The sequence below is a fragment of the Rutidosis leptorrhynchoides genome, chromosome 2, assembly GCF_046630445.1.
Source record: "Rutidosis leptorrhynchoides isolate AG116_Rl617_1_P2 chromosome 2, CSIRO_AGI_Rlap_v1, whole genome shotgun sequence".
In the NCBI taxonomy this organism is placed as follows: domain Eukaryota; kingdom Viridiplantae; phylum Streptophyta; class Magnoliopsida; order Asterales; family Asteraceae; genus Rutidosis; species Rutidosis leptorrhynchoides.
The window spans coordinates 682560857-682577626 of NC_092334.1; the positions used below are offsets into that span (position 1 = coordinate 682560857).

At 37.1% G+C, this 16770-nt stretch overlaps 1 protein-coding gene across 1 annotated transcript; it reads right to left on the minus strand.

The window, feature by feature from the left end:
* Positions 1 to 1803: 1803 nt before the first annotated feature.
* LOC139890314 (uncharacterized) lies at positions 1804 to 2682 on the minus strand. The gene has a single exon (XM_071873203.1). It carries the CDS (start codon positions 2680 to 2682, stop codon positions 1804 to 1806), a length of 879 nt encoding a protein of 292 aa, XP_071729304.1.
* Positions 2683 to 16770: the final 14088 nt, after the last annotated feature.

Sequence of the window (16770 nt, forward strand, 5' to 3'; positions counted from 1 at the left end):
TAATCCATTCCCGTGTCCGGTTAAATGAACGATTATTCGTACATATAAATACCCCGCCCATCGTGTCCGATCGAGTGTATATGGTAATTTATAGGGACGCCCAATTGTAAATCTTTATATTAACATTAACAAACTATCATTTAGTTAAACAAATATAAAGCCCATTAATAGCCCATAGTCTAATTTCCACAAGTGTCGTTCTTTTGTCCAAACCCCAATTATGGTACAAAGCCCAATTACCCAATTTTAGTAATTAGCCCAACATCATGATTACTTCGTTTTAAATAAGCATAATAATAACTTAGCTACGAGACATTAAATTAAAAAGGTTGAACATAACTTACAATGATTAAAAATAGCGTAGCGTTACACGGACAGAATTTCGACTTACACCCTTACAATATTCGCTAACATACCCTTATTATTAGAATTATAATTAAAATTAAAATTAAAATATAAATTATAAATATAAATATTACGTATGAATGGAGAGAAGAGAAAGATAGATGGATATTTTGGTTCACCAAAGCTCGATTTTTATAGGCATGTGGGCTGGAACTGGGGCTCATGCGATCGCATGGATTTATGCCTTCCAGGCCATGCGACAGCATGGCCAGCTGGGGAGGCTCAGTTTTGGTTGTTTTCTTCTGCCGACGGTTTTATAAATAATATAATATATTAAATAATTATAAGAATTATTTAAATATTATATTATATTTATGTGCATAGTTGACTTGTAATTTTTAGTCCGTTGCGTCGAGCGTTGAGAGTTGACTCCGGTCCCGGTTCCGGATTTTTGAACGTCCTTGCGTACAATTTAATATCTTGTACTTTGCATTTTGAATCTTGTACTCTTGTAATTTCGAGACGTTTCTTATCAATAATTGGAACCTCTTTGATTGTATTTTGTACTTTTGAGCTTTTTGGTCGTTTGCGTCTTCAATTCGTCGAATCTGTCTTTTGTCTTCACCTTTTATTATTTAAACGAATATCACTTGTAAATAGAACAATTGCAACTAAAAGCTTGTCTTTCTTGAGGAATAATGCTATGAAATATATGTTCGTTTTTAGCATTATCACTTATCAATAATTTGAACCTCATTGATTGTATTTTGTACTTTTGAGCTTTTTGGTCGTTTGCGTCTTCAATTCGTCGAATCTGTCTTTTGTCTTCACCTTTTATTATTTAAACGAATATCACTTGTAAATAGAACAATTGCAACTAAAAGCTTGTCTTTCTTAAGGAATAATGCTATGAAATATATGTTCGTTTTTAGCATTATCAATGAGAATATCATCGATGAAAACAATCACAAACTTATCGAGATAAGGCTTGCATACACGGTTCATGAGATCCATGAACACAGCAGGAGCATTAGTTAACCCAAATGGCATTACCAAAAATTCGTAATGTCCGTAACGAGTCTGGAAGGCAGTCTTGGAAACATCGGATTCCTTAACTTTAAGTTGATGATATCCAGATCTCAGGTCGATCTTGGAATAGATGCTTGATCCTTGTAACTGATCAAACAAGTCATCGATTCTAGGGAGAGGATAACGATTCTTGACGGTCAACTTGTTTAGTTCGCGATAGTCGATACACATCCTCATTGAACCATCTTTCTTTTTGACGAACAATATAAGTGCTCCCCACGGTGATGAGCTAGGACGAATGAATCCTTTCTCCAGAAGCTCTTGTAGTTGCATAGATAGCTCTTTCATTTATGATGGAGCTAGCCGGTATGGTGCCTTTGCAATAGGTGCAGCACCAGGGATCAAATCAATTTGAAACTCAACTTGTCTTTATGGTGGAAGACCAGGGAGTTCATCAGAAAATACTTCATGAAAGTCTTTAATAATAGGAACGTCTTCAATACGTCGTTCATCTGGCTTGACTTCCTTTATGTGAGCCAAAATAGCTTGACATCCTTTCATAAGGTACTTTCGGGTTTTGATGCATGAGATAAGATTAAGTTTGGAACCAATCTTATCTCCTTGGATAACAAGAATTTCACCAGTTTCGAGAGGAATGTTAATTGTCTTATCAAAATACTGGATACCCACTTTCATCGGGGATAACCAATCCATCCCTAAGACTACATCAAAGCTTCCTAGTTCAACATGCAATAAGTCAATCTTGAAGGTTTTATTAGCTAGAGTCAGATTACATTCCTTGTAGATCCGGTCAACTTTTATAAATTTCCCATTGGCCATTTCTACAAGACACTTAGTGTCTAAGTTTTGAGGTTTCTCGTCAAATAAGGCACAGAATTCAGTAGACACATAACTTCTATCAGCACCAATATCGAATAAAACAGAAGCATAGCAGTTGTTGATAAGAAATGTACCAGTAATGACGTCATCATCGTACCTAGCTTCTTCAGCAGTCATGACGAATGCTCTTCCCTTAGCATGACCAGTTGTTGCAGTATTGTTTTTAGGGCAGTTGGTTTTGTAATGCCCCTTTTCCCCACAACCGAAACAAGTAGGCACAGTTTGATTTGTATTTGTAGTAGGCAGACCAACCTTGAAATTCTTGGCCGAGTGACCAATCTTCTTACATTTTCCGTACACAGCAGTGCAAAACCCATAATGATGCCTATCACAGCGATTACATAGCGGCTTTGTTCCAATATAACCACTTTTTGTAGTATCAACAACCTTTTGTTTGAATTCTGACATGTACCTTGAGTAGGCTCGAACTTTATTTTGTTATCAGTAGCCTTCACTTCGGTCTATTTTTCCTTGGAATTTCTTCTCGCAGCCATAACCAGATTTTGAGTCATCAACATCGTAGCCTCAATAGTTTCTTTACCAGCAGCTATAACATTCCCCTGAATCTGAGGAGGAAGACCGATGATATACTTTTAAATCTTCTTACTTTCAGGAGTAACCATACTAGGGCATAGAGCAGCTAGCTCCAGAAATCGGTTGCTGTATTCTTCAACTTCAAGATTTTTCATTCTTAACTCCCAGAATTCGACTTCAAATTTCTGGACTTGATTCCTGGGAAAATACTTACCAGCCAGTATGGTTTTTAATGTTTCTCATGGTATGGCTAGGGCAGCAGTCCATCCAACTGTACCAGCATATGCAGTCCACCAAGTTAAAGCTCCACCAGATAGATTTCCAGTAGCATACTTGACTTTGTCAGCTTCACCGCAGTTACATAAACGAAACACAGATTCCATATTTTCGAACTAGCGGTTTAGTTCAATTGGTCCTTCGGTTCCTTTATAGCTTGGTGGATTACAATTCATAAATTATTTATGTGAGCATGAATTCGGAGAGTTTCGGTTTTCGTTGTTGTTGTTTTGATTATTGTTGCTGCCTTGAGCGGCAACAAGGAGTTGTTGAAATTTCTCATTTGTGAGAGTAACGTTAGGAGAGTTGATGTTGTTACTTGGTTGTTGTTCTCCAGCCATTGTTCTTCAATACATAATTATAGTATTAGTTGAAGAGTTATGGTGCAATAATTATAATTTGTAATTATTATCAATAATAATCACATAATACACACATATGGCAAGATAAGTCAAGACATATAAAAACAACCACTTAATTTGTTATTAACAACGAATGGATAAATCATCCTTATTACACATAGAAGGAAATGAGAAGTACGATAGACAATGCCTTTACATAAATGAAATAGACATAATGGACGAAACGAAAATCCTGAGGATTATCAGTTCTTCTTTGAAATGGAGGGTTTATGTTGATCCTTTTTCCCATTCGGGTATTAATGCTTGTGGTGGCCTACTCCTCCACATATATTGCAAGTAGGAATAGTTGCATTAGCTTTGGTTGCAGAAGTTTGAGTTGTGGGAATCGTAACTCTACAATTTTTGGCTATGTGACCCACTTTCTTACATTTGGAACACATAGCATTACATTTCCGAAGGTGATGTTTCTCACACCTTTGGCAACAAGGAAGGGTTCCTTTATAGCGTTTGTCGGGTTCACCCTTAGAGTCTTTTTGCTCTATCTCTTCCCACTTTCTTTTAGCATCTCCTTTCCTCTCAGGTTTGTTAATTAGCTGGTTTGCCATACAAATGGCTTCTTGTATGGTCCTTAGGTTTAACACGGCGACGCCCCTTCGAAGGCCATCAGGTAACCCATTGATGTAGTGTTGGATCCCTAGATACTCGGGAGTAGTCATGTGAGGATTCATGAAAGAAAATTCTTGGAATCGGTTGGTGTAGTTTATGAGATTAGCATCTACTATTTCCATGTTCCCAAACTCAGGTCTTTCAATACCCTTGTATGTAGGGAGCTGGTAGTTCATGAAATTCTGATATGAATAAATAGTCGAAAGATTTCGCGGTGTGCTGTTGTTGACATTGCTTTGTGCCGCAGCCAGTAGTTGTTGGAATTGGGGAGATTTTGGAATTGCGTTGCTTGATTCGTCGCGAAACATGTTTCTTCGAAACACCGTAAGGCAAGAAGTAAAAGTATGGATAACAGATAGCAAGATAATAAGGAATAGGCAATTAAAACTAAAGCAGGAAAGGCTATAGTCCTAAAGATTGCTAAGGCACCCTAGCTAACACATAAGACACATATAAAATGCAATCCTGGTTCTCTATAACAACCTACTCTGATACCAATCTGTCACACCCCCAAATAGGGCCTGGGGTATTTGTAACTAATTATATCAAATCACAGTTGTATAAACGAGAACGACTCTATATGAGACGTTTGAATAAAACATTTATTAATAAAACAGCGAAAGCATTAAAAGTTTTACATCAAATCCAAACCGAAATAGTATTAGTTTTAACATGCAAAGTAAATGTAATGAAATGAAGACTCCATGCAGCAGCATTCAATTCATCATGTAGCATTCATAGCAATCACCTTATTCGTCACCTGAGACAAAACATGCTTAAAGTGTCAACCAAAAAGGTTGAGTGAAATTCATAGGTTTATATAATATGCATTAGACCACAAGATTTAGTTTAAAGCTGATTGATACCAATTATATCAATATAAAAAGAGTTGCTGTAGTTTGTAATATCGCTACTAGACAAAAGTTTACCCCGCGACACCTTGAACAGTCAGTGTCAGTTGAATCATTATTATATAACCAAAGACCATCAGTCAAATAGTTAGAGACGTCACTCTCAGTAGCGCTACTCACAATAACTAAGTTTGCATCTTATACCTCAGCAATTAACGATATTACGGTGGGGATTTACATGACAAAGCACGATAGCACAATAACATTTTAGTACTTGTGTCTAAACGTAAAACAGTTATAAAGCAAGTATGTGTCTCACCCCAAAAGTTATAAACAGTTAAGTAAACAGTAAAAGTGGGGCTATGAAAATCACCTTAAATAGCAGTTGAAGTATTCCACGCAAGAAGGAAAGTAAAGCAAGTAAGTGATCTGGATATCAACCTAGAGGTATAACGTTTGATTAGTTAATGTCTAACTTGACATAAAGTATGTTTATTAATATAAAAACTATATTGACAGTGACGTTTTTCGGGAAAAGTTCATATTTCTCAAAAGTTTCTATTTTTGAAAACCTACTATATATGGAAAGCTTCCACTTATAGTAAGCTTCTAGTTTAAGAATGTTCGGGTTATAATTCTTAACAAAGATGTTGTACAATCTCGCCCAAACTTCGTCGCTAACATGCAAGTCACTCGAATGATCTATTGTTACCGAGCGGCCCAGGATCTCTTGACCAGAATCTAAGTCTTGGCATTCGAGATCCACAAGCATCCCATAATGATAACAAGGATCACCCTACGCCACAAGTAGCGGTGATGTTTGTAGTCTTTGTACGCTATCTTTAATTATAACCTTCACGTTAGGTGCGTATATACATATATATTCATTAATTCGATTTTAATTATAATTCCTATATATTAATTCATAAAAATACTTTTATAATTTTTAGTAACATATATTACTAATTATAACATGTTATCTATTTTAATTTTAATTGAATATAATTTATAACATTATTTACTTGTTTCGGTAAAAAAAAATAAACGAAGTAAATAGTAAAAAGTAAAAAGTAAAAAGTAAGAAAAGAATACTTACTAGTAGTAATTCTTCAAAGAGAGAATGAGAGAAATTTTGGTGTGAGTTTGAATGAGAAATGAGGGGTATATATACTTGAAAAAAATTAGGTAAAAAGAATAAAATAATTAAAAGAAAAAATATTTTAATTCTTAATGAGATTTTAATAATTAAAAGTATTAAATGTTAGGTCATGAGTTATCTACAAAATAAAATAATAAAAGTAGTAGTCCATTATAATTTTAAAATAAAAAATAATTTTTTTTTAAATTTTTTTTAAATTTTTTTAATTAATAAATACGAATTTTTGTTAAATATTAAATAATTTCATTATTTTACATTTTTAATACATGATTATGATTTATTTCGGTATTATATATATGTTAATCAAAAATTATGATTTGAATTTAATTATGATTATTACTTATGATTTTTATTAGGTTTACTAATGTTATTACATTTTTTAATTATATTTATTATATTAAAAGTAATATAAAGTTTAGATAAATTAAATTATGTCAAATTATATAAATTAATATTATATAATTTATTTAAGCGTACATTGTTGACAAAAATTTTCTATTCGGTCAATGTTTAATTGTATATAACAACCCTTAAATAATTAATACATATAGTCAGGCAGAAAACCCTAGGGTCAATTCAGTAAATTTAGAAGTCAAAAAGTGAGGGTTGTTATATAGACTCACTCGTAAGTAGGAGGATAGAATAAAGCTCGACTTGAAAAAGCTTTCATTGACCGAGGACATGACTTCTGATAGGAATGTGTGGAGGAATAGAATTAGAATAGACGAGTAGGTTTTGGTTTGATGTGTGTTTGTGGGTTGGTGTTTTTGTGTTTATTGTGGCTCCCCCTAGTGTTTTTGTGTGTGTATGTTCGTATCTCCTCGTAGAGTGTTTTTTGTTTGTTCGCGCTTTGCTTTTCCAGGAACCCTTCTTAGTTGGAACTTTTGTGTATTTTTGGATGGTTGTGTATGCTGTCTTGTTTGTGTGCTTCTTAGTTTGTTCGCGTTTGTTTATGTGTGCTGGAACTTTTGTGTATTTATGGATGGTTGTGTATGTATGTACGAATGTTTTTGTTTGGTTGTCTGTTTTAGGTAAGTTTGTATGTGTCTGTTTATATGTGTGCTTCTATGTTCGCATTATGTATGTATGTATGTATGTATGTATGTATGTATGTATGTATGTATATTTTTGTATGTATACTTTTGTATGTATGTTTATGTACGTATGCTTGTTTGCGTGTAGATGTTTAAGTATGTATGGGTGCTTGTTTGTACGTAGGTATGTTCTATGTATATATGTTTTCCTTATGTATAGGTACGGTTTCATGTAAGTATGTATGTAGTTTTGGATGCTTTGGTGTGTGTTCGCTTGTGGTCATTTCTATTTATTGTTCTTTTAGCGTGGCTTTCTGGTTCCTTAAGCTCCGCTCTCCACCTTTTTTTTTACGGCTCTATTAAGTAAGACAACAGCAAGCGTCGATTTATTGGCGACTTGTCGGTCGCTTAAAGCCTAAATTGAATTCCAGGCATTATCTAAAATCCATGAAAATTTATTTCTACCATTTTCATAGCGTTATTATTATTTTATATATATATATATATATATATATATATATATATATATATATATATATATATATATATATATATATATATATATATATATATATATATATATATATATATATATATGTATATATTTTAACTTATTTATTTATTTTGGCCGGAGGTCCGTTTTGGAAGCAATCTCTTTACCCGTCGAACAGATAGAGGGACGACCTTCTCTACTCTTGGAGTGTTACACTCGGGGTGGAGAAATGACTTCTCTTTATTTAAGGATAGAGGAAAGATTGTCTACGTCTCACCTCCCCCATACCTCACTCATGTGGGATTGGGTTTTGTTGTTGTTGTTGTTGTTGTCCTGAATCAGAAATCATTTCTGAAATTCCGTACAATGATTTCATCTATCGTGTATCAAACAAATAGAAAAGAAACTAAATACTATTTTTTAAAGAAGAACCTTATTCAAAATGTATACATACATTGATACATGTGTACATGTACCACAAATGCTTATTTATAATTTTATAGTCCATGGTTTATAAAGTTAAGGTTTTTTCAAAAATAAAAATAAATAGTGAAAGTATTCAAATGAGACTACATTACAAAGTGAATCAATAGAACTAGCATGTACTCACACCCAGAGCCGGTCTTAAATATCATGATGCCCAGTGCGCAACAGTTAAATATGCCCCAATGAGATTTTTAGCGCATAATAAAACTACTACTTATCGCAAGAATATTGATTTGGGTTATTTTCATTAACGCTACCATTTTTAGTTTCGTCATCCTCATATTTTTGATAATATTATGAAAGGGCATTGTTGAAAAATAAAAAAATGTATATATTCTATATAAGATAAGATATAAAATTAGATATAAAGTTTCATTAAAAATAATCAACTAAATATTTAGATATAAAATAATTAGTTAATTATGAAAAAAAAAATTGAATATGACTACTTAAAAATACCATTACTATTTTACTATATACATATTTATATTTTTAAAAATAATAATAAAGCAAATAAATTTAAATTTAAGGATGTTAATCAACGTTTAAAATATATCATCTTTTATGTTACGGAGTAGTTTATTTTTAGTATTTACTAAATCCGTGGACTTGTAATTATAAAGCTAGAGTCAAACAAGCAAATTTAAAAAGTTGAAAATGTATTATAAGTTTTCTAATGACAGCCCTAAAAACTGTCATTAAAATATTCAGGCACGCTAAATTTTCTTGTACATTGAAAATAGTCAACCATCTCATGAAAATAATTTCCTTTAACCGCTTGAATGTACACTCATTTTTGCATATTTGAATTCTTAATGACAACCCTAAGGACTGTCATTAGAAAACTAGTATATTAAAATAACTCTAGGGTGCTTTCAGTAAAAGACGTAATATCCGCATTCCCCTCCAATTTCTTTTGTTCATCTTCTCCACAGAGACACTTCGCCATTAATACAATCTTTAACCAAAACTCAAGTTTTATCATTTTGCCCTCAATCTTTACATAAAACATAACATAATTATCATAATACTTGTTTTAATGTAACGACCCGGCTTTTTCGACTTATATTTGTGCCTATTACTTTCACGAAACTGCGTATTTGTGTGTACTGAGGTATATTATATTCTGGGATCTTTATTCATGTTGATTACTTTCGTTTATATTTTAAAATGTGTTATTAAGTACGTAATTACTTAACTTGATCCCCGAATGCTTTTACGACAGTTAGTGTCACTTGACGTTTAGAACGAGCTATGTACTTTGATATACGCTTAACTTTTATCATAATTGGAATATTATGACTACGTAATACTAATTGTTATTTTCTAATGACAATTACTTGGTTTATTGGTTGTTTTATTACGCTTAGTAATTTGCTAATGCACACTAGTTAGTCTTGTTAGACTTTCTACCTTGTTGGACTTAAGCCCACCCTACTCTAGTTAATGGACCATTTAATTAGCCCAATTTTAAATGGATTATGACCCATTAAGATGTAGGACAAAAACCCATTTATAAGAGCTAACATACTAGCATTTTTGTTAACCATTACTACAAATGTTGCATGAGATCCCAACATAAGCACCACCTTTAGACCACCACCATGCAAAAAACAAAGTTTGTCCCCCTTGAGGCCGTCGGCCATAGTGCACCCTCACCATTATATATATCATGCTCATTTCATCCATTTTACACTTGATCTCATTCTCATTTTTCACACACTTGCTCTCTAATTTTCTCTTTAGTCTTTCTCACTCAAAAATGTGTAAGTTTTAAATTTTCTTCTTCTTCTTCTTCTTCTTCTTCTTCTTCTCTAAATCACGACATCGTCATCATCTTTATAAGGTCAAGCTTTTTAGCTTTTTGATCTTGTTACATCTTGTAGATTCAAACTATGATTTGAATCCTTCAAGAACATTAAAGATTTAAGCTTTCTAGCTTTGAATCTTCATTACTTTGATGAATCTAAGCTTTATAGCTTAAGATCACTTTATTTTTGTTAAAAGATCAAAACTTGTGTTTATGATCTTCATGAAACTTGAAGATCTAGCTTCATGCTTTAAGGATCTTCAAGAACATTCAAAATTCAAGCTTTCTAGCTTTGAATCTTCATTACTTTTATTGGATCTAAGTTTTCTAACTTATGATCTCTTTTATTTTGTTGAAAGATCAAAACTTGTGTTTATGATCTTCCTGGAACTTGAAGATCTAGCCTTTTGCTTTGAAGATCTTCAAGAACATAAAAGATTCAAGCTTTCTAGCTTTGATATCTCATAACTTTTGTTAAAAGGATCCAAGCTCTCTAGCTTAGGGTTCCATTACTTTGTTTGATCAAATTTACGTTCTTACTTGTTTGTTTGAATGAAAGTTTGTAGCTTTAGTTGTAGATAGAACTTGTATTTGTGTTAAGACTAAGAACATGATGTAACCTTGGTTCATCATCCTTCTAAAATTCTTAAGTGACTTGTATTCTTACTTAGTCTTGATATTGTGTGTTGATGGTTGAAACTTGGTCAAAGTGATGCTAAAACATCAAAGAGTTGTTCACTTGAAGCTTACACGCATCAAGGATGAGAACCGTGATGAGCATCAAGCACCAAGAATCCCACCGGAGCACTTGTTTACTGTTTTTCGGGGTCTGATCAAACTCCTGGGGCTTCTTAAAAATTGACTTTCAGATAGTTCGTTTCTAGTAGATGACTTTTCGTTTAAGACTCGCCTAAATCCGATATACGGTTTAGGATTTATAGCCTTCCGAAAACCACTACGCCTTTGTAACGACGTGCTGAAAATTCTGACCTACTCGCGCTTGAACTGTCGCCACGGTCAAACGAAATCGAGTTAGGATCTGAAAACTGGATAGCGGTTAGAGGACTCACATACGGAGCCTTGGCCACCAACCACGCGTCTTTTCGATTTGTATAGAGGTCGTAGCAGCTGTCCGAAGTCAGCCTTTTGTTTCGATCTCTATACTTGTTAAAAACTTACTTTATCTTTTACGAATGATGATGATGATGATACATTAGACTTAACTTATTTACTTTAAAACTTTGGGGACAATATACTGACTTAGTAACCTTTGACTTAGGTTAACGACCTTTCAGAACGACTTACTACTTGCATACTTTTCATATCGACTTTTACTGCTTATTCACTGTGAGTTATAGCTCCCTTTCTACTTTACTATTTTTGGGACTGAGAATACATGCGCTTTTTATGTTTTACATACTAGACACGAGTACTTAAACTTTATATATGTGTGGGTGACATAACGTCACAAAGATTCCCCTTAGCACGGTAACGTTTAGTCATTGGTTTATGAACCAGTGAACGGGAATCTTAGATATAGATCCATAGGGTTTGACATCCCCACTCGGGCTAGTCGCGGTAGCATTCAACGGGTGTTTAATAATTCGAGAACATACACACTCGCCAAGTGTACTTTTAGGGGGTGATATTTATTTTACGTTAAGTTAGTTACCGGGTGCCCACGGATAAGCATATACTTTTCATACTGTTTTGAATACGAAATCTCGTAGTCTACATTATATTGTTGTTTAATAAAACTATAGCTCACCAACATTCGTGTTGACATTTTTAAGCATGTTTTTCTCATGTGCTTAGACGTTGTTGCTCTTGCTGTTAGACTCGCTGTTAGACTTGCTGTTAGACCTGCTGTGTTAGACTTTCGCTGCATTACTTAGAGATGTCTCAATCATGGAACTTTTACTTTGCATTCATAACCGATGTAATTTTCGAAAAATGGCTTTGTAATGACTTTAGTATCACGTACTATGTTAACGCTTTCTACGTTATCTTTTGTAAAAAAATTGAAGTTATCTTTTCATGAATGCAAAACTTGTTTTTAAACAACATATAGTGTTGTGACCTTGTAATGATCCTGTTGTTGATGATCCGTACACGTTGATTTTGTACGGGGCATCACATTTGGTATCAGATCATTGGTTGTAGGGAATTAGGTTGCATTAGTGCGTCTTGACAGGGCCGAGTAGGATTCACTAATATGACTAATCTACAACTTGCTTGTTTACTTGTTTCTGCGAAAACTGCTGCATGATTACTGCTTACTTTTACTGCTATGTGAAATTGTTGTATGCTACTGCTTATTCTCGCTACTGCATGTTGCTATCTGCTTTCGATTGCATGTTATTTCTGTTTAATACTGTTATTATCGCCATGCTATGTACTGTTGTAGATGACCTAGGCTGCTGTAGTTATTATGCCTGATTACGTGCTAGCTATATGTCTTACTGACATGGAATTTTTTTTTTCCTTGTTCAGATGTCGGACACGCTGCCCATGACCTTTGACTTCGAGAGTGACTCAGATACGTCTGCTACCTCGCCTACTATTGTGGCTGACTCACCGTTACCCTCCGGCGACTCTGGCGATTCGTCTTCTGGAGATAGTAGTCACGCGCTTGACCTAGTGGACATTTCGGACGGAGACGAGGATCCCGAGGAGATTTCAGCTCCACCCAGCCCTAGACTTCCTGGGCTACAGCACCATTCCGGTGGTACTGTGATCCCTGGGGAAACCGGGATGGCCCTTTCCGTAACGAGCGTGGACATTGGGTTAGACGCACCACCGACGGACGAGTCGTACCAATTCCACCTGGCAGATATCGACTCATGACCACCAGCCAAACGCTTTCTCCCCCCCGTGATTTACCTGCACTACCTTCCGAAGATTCAGACGGTTCATCATCCGATGACACCAGCGAGGAGGATCCCAAGGAGGATTCTGAGGGGGACCCCGAGGAGGAGCCCGTGTAGCCACCCTCTACCCTGCCGAAGAAGCAGTACCGTTACGATGGCACTGTTATTCCAGGGGTTTATGGAGGTAAGCCGTTCGTGAACGCACGTGGAAAGTTGGTTAGGGTCACAGCCCGCAAGCGAGTTATACCGTATCATGCCGATCCATTTGTGCGTAAGGTCACCCGCACTGTGCCATCTACTTCTATTGCTACACCGGCGCCGCCTGCACCACCTGCCCCACCGACATCTCTCACCGTCGAGGAGCTGACGAGGGAAGTGCATGCCCTACGTGCTCGGGTAACTGAGCTCGAGGACCAGATGTCCCACCTGATGGACATCATTTACCCACCATCACCCTAGGACTGGTGTATTTGATTTCCTTATGTATTTTGTTAGTAGTTTTCTGTTCTTCATTCATTTATTGTACGAACCTCATGCCGTTGTATGCAACTTTCTCATTATGAATGGAATTACTGTTGTTTGAATTAGTGTACGGCTTTTTATTTAAGTTATTACATGCTGGTTTTTGTGCTATATGTTACTAGTTTGCCATGCTTAGTTATCGTGTACTGTGTCGCTTCGGTATTGTTTACCTTATGCTATGACATTATTGGTTGATGGATTTAGACTTAAGTCAAAATTTTTGTTTGGAAGATTGATGGAAAACGGAAGAGGTCCAAGAGAAATCCCCACTGCAGCACAGATTGAGGAGATGATAGCTGCTCGAGTAGCCGCAGCTATGGCAGATGCCAACCCTGCATCAGCTCCAATGGCGAACTGAATTGCTCATAACGGGTGTACTTACAAAGAGTTCATGAGTTACAAGCCAAACACCTTCCGTGGAACGGAAGGTCCCGTTGGGCTGACGAGATGGTTTGAAAAGTTGGAATCTGTGTTCCGTGTGAGTAACTGCTCCGAAGTGAATAAGACCAAGTTCGCATCCTGCACGATGTCGGATGGTGCTTTGACTTAGTGGAATGTGTTCGCCCAGGTTCGGGGAATTGAAGAAGCTTATACAACATCCTGGGAGGAGTTTAAGAGGGCTATGATCGAGGAGTAATGCCCCAGAACCGAAATCCAGAAAATGGAAGCGGAGTTTTGGGAACTGAAGGTTGTGGGAACTGACCTTGATGGGTATAACTGAAGGTACTTTGAGTTGGCGTTGATGTGCCCCACAATGGTTACTCCCGAGTTCAAGCGTATGGAACGGTATCTATGGGGACTCCCCAAGGACATTCAGGGAAATGTTACTTCTTCGAAACCAGTGAATGTCCCGGAAGCTATGCGCATGGCGCACACCCTGATGAATCAAATTACCCACCAGGAACCAGAGAAGGTGAAATCAGAATCGGGAACTAGTAATGGGAAATGTAAGTGGGATGGAAACAGAGGTAAAGGTTTTAACTAGAACCCAGCCAAGAGACAGGAGAACTTTAAGGGAAACAACGACTGGAGGAACCCTAACCCTAACCCGAACCCTAGCTCTAACCCTAACTACAAAGGTAGCCTTCCTTAGTGTAAGAGATACTATAAGCATCATACTAGATACTGCAACGTGTGTGTGAGAAGTGCAAAAGGGCTGGACACGTCGGCAGAGATTGTAAGAGTAACACCCCAGCTATGAGGACAAACTCGAATGGACCAAGGAAGTGCTATGAGTGTGGTCAACAGGGCCACTTCAGGAATGAATGTCCCAACAAGAAAAAGGATGGCGGGCCAGCACGTGGAAGAGTCTATAACATAAACACCAGAGATGCCTGTGAGGATCTCGACTTGGTCACATGTACATTCACAATCAATAACCTGTTAGCTTCTGTCTTGTTTGATACTGGTGCCGATAGGAGTTATGTATGTAGACACTTTTACTCTAAGATTGATTAGTCATTAGTTCCTCTGGAGGAGAGTATTCTTGTCGAGGTAGCCAATGGAAAACTTGAGAAAGTTGACCAAATTGGCTGAGAAGGTATTATAAACTTAGATGGAATGGATTTCGAGATTGATTTGATACCTATTAAGTTGGGGAGCTTCGATGTGATAGTCGGAATGGACTGGCTGTCCAGGGTAAGAGCCGAAGTTCTCTATGAAGAGAAGATTCTTCGTATACCGCGTGAAGGTGGTGAGCCACTAATTGTTTACGGAGAGAGATGAAGCCCGAAGCTGAACCTTATTAGTTGCATGAAAGCACAAAAGGTCATGAAAAAGGGGCGTTTTTCTATTCTGGTGCATGTGAAGAAGCTAGAAACTGAGGAGAAGAGCGTGGATGATGTGCGAATTGTGAACGAATTTCCCGACGTCTTTCCAGAAGAATTGCCAGGATTACCCCGCCGCGAGCAGTGGAGTTTCAGATTGATCTAGTGCCAGGATCTGCACCTGTAGCTCGCGCACCTTATTAACTCGCACCTTCCGAACTACAAGAGTTACAGAGCCAACTGCAGGAATTGCTAGACCGTGGATTCATTCGACCGAGTTCTTCGCCTTGGAGCGCACATGTTTTGTTCGTGAAGAAGAAGGACGGATCTTTCTGCATGTGTATCGACTATCGAGAGCTGAACAAGTTGACGATCAAGAATCGATATCCCCTTCTCAGGATTGACGATCTCTTTGATCAGCTGCAAGGATCTATCGTCTACTCCAAGATTGATCTACGGTCAGGTTATCACCAGTTGAGGGTGAAGGAAAGCGATGTACTTAAGACGGCGTTCCGAACTTGTTATGGCAACTATGAGTTTCTGGTGATGCCATTCAGTTTAACTAACGCACCTGCCGTGTTTATGGATCTCATGAATCGCGTATGCAAGCCGTACATGGACAAGTTCGTTATCGTCTTCATAGATGATATCCTAATCTATTCCAAAAGTGAAGCAGAACATGAGCAACATCTTTGACTCGTGCTGGAACTCTTGAGACAAGAGCAATTGTATACCAAATTCTTCAAGTGCGAATTTTGGTTGAAGGAAGTTTAATTTCTCGGTCATATCGTGAGCGATCAGGGTATCAAAGTCGATCCTGCAAAGATCGAAGCTATCAGCAAGTGGGAAACCCCCACTACTCCTACTCATATTCGCCAATTTTTAGGCCTCGCCGGTTATTACTGAAGATTCATCGAAGGTTTTTCTCTGATTGCACGTCCTTTGACTGCGTTAACTCATAAGGGGAAGAAGTTCGTTTGGGAAACCAAGCAAGAGTTGGCATTCCAAACCCTGAAGCATAAGTTAACCACCACTCCTATCATGTCCCTTCCCGAAGGCAGTAATGACTTCGTTGTGTATTGCGATGCCTCCCGACAAGGTTTTGGGTGTGTATTGATGCAACGGAAGAATGTTATTGCTTACGCCTCCCGACAACTGAAGATTCACGAGCGGAACTACACAACTCATGATCTTGAGCTTGAAGCTGTCGTCTTTGTGCTCAAACTGTGGTGACACTACCTTTATGGGACCAAGAGCACTATCTTCACCGACCACAAAAGCCTCCAGCACATATTCGATCAGAAGCAACTAAACATGAGACAGTGACGATGGATTGAGACGCTGAACGACTATGATTGTGAACTTCGTTACATCCTGGCAAGGAAAATGTTGTAGCTGATGCCTTGAGCCGAAAGGAGAGAATGGTACCTCTTCATGTCCGTGCCTTGAACATCACCATCCACACGAATCTCAATAACCAAATCCGTGTAGCCCAAGATGAGGCTCTCAAAGAGGAGAATATTTCTCAGGAGCATTTGAACGTTCTCGCCTCTCGATTCGAGGTTAAGGAGACTGAACTCCGATACTTTACTGGAAGAATTTGGGTGCCTAGTTATGGGGATCTACGAAGCCTTATTCTCGACGAAGCCCACAAGTCAAGGTATTCG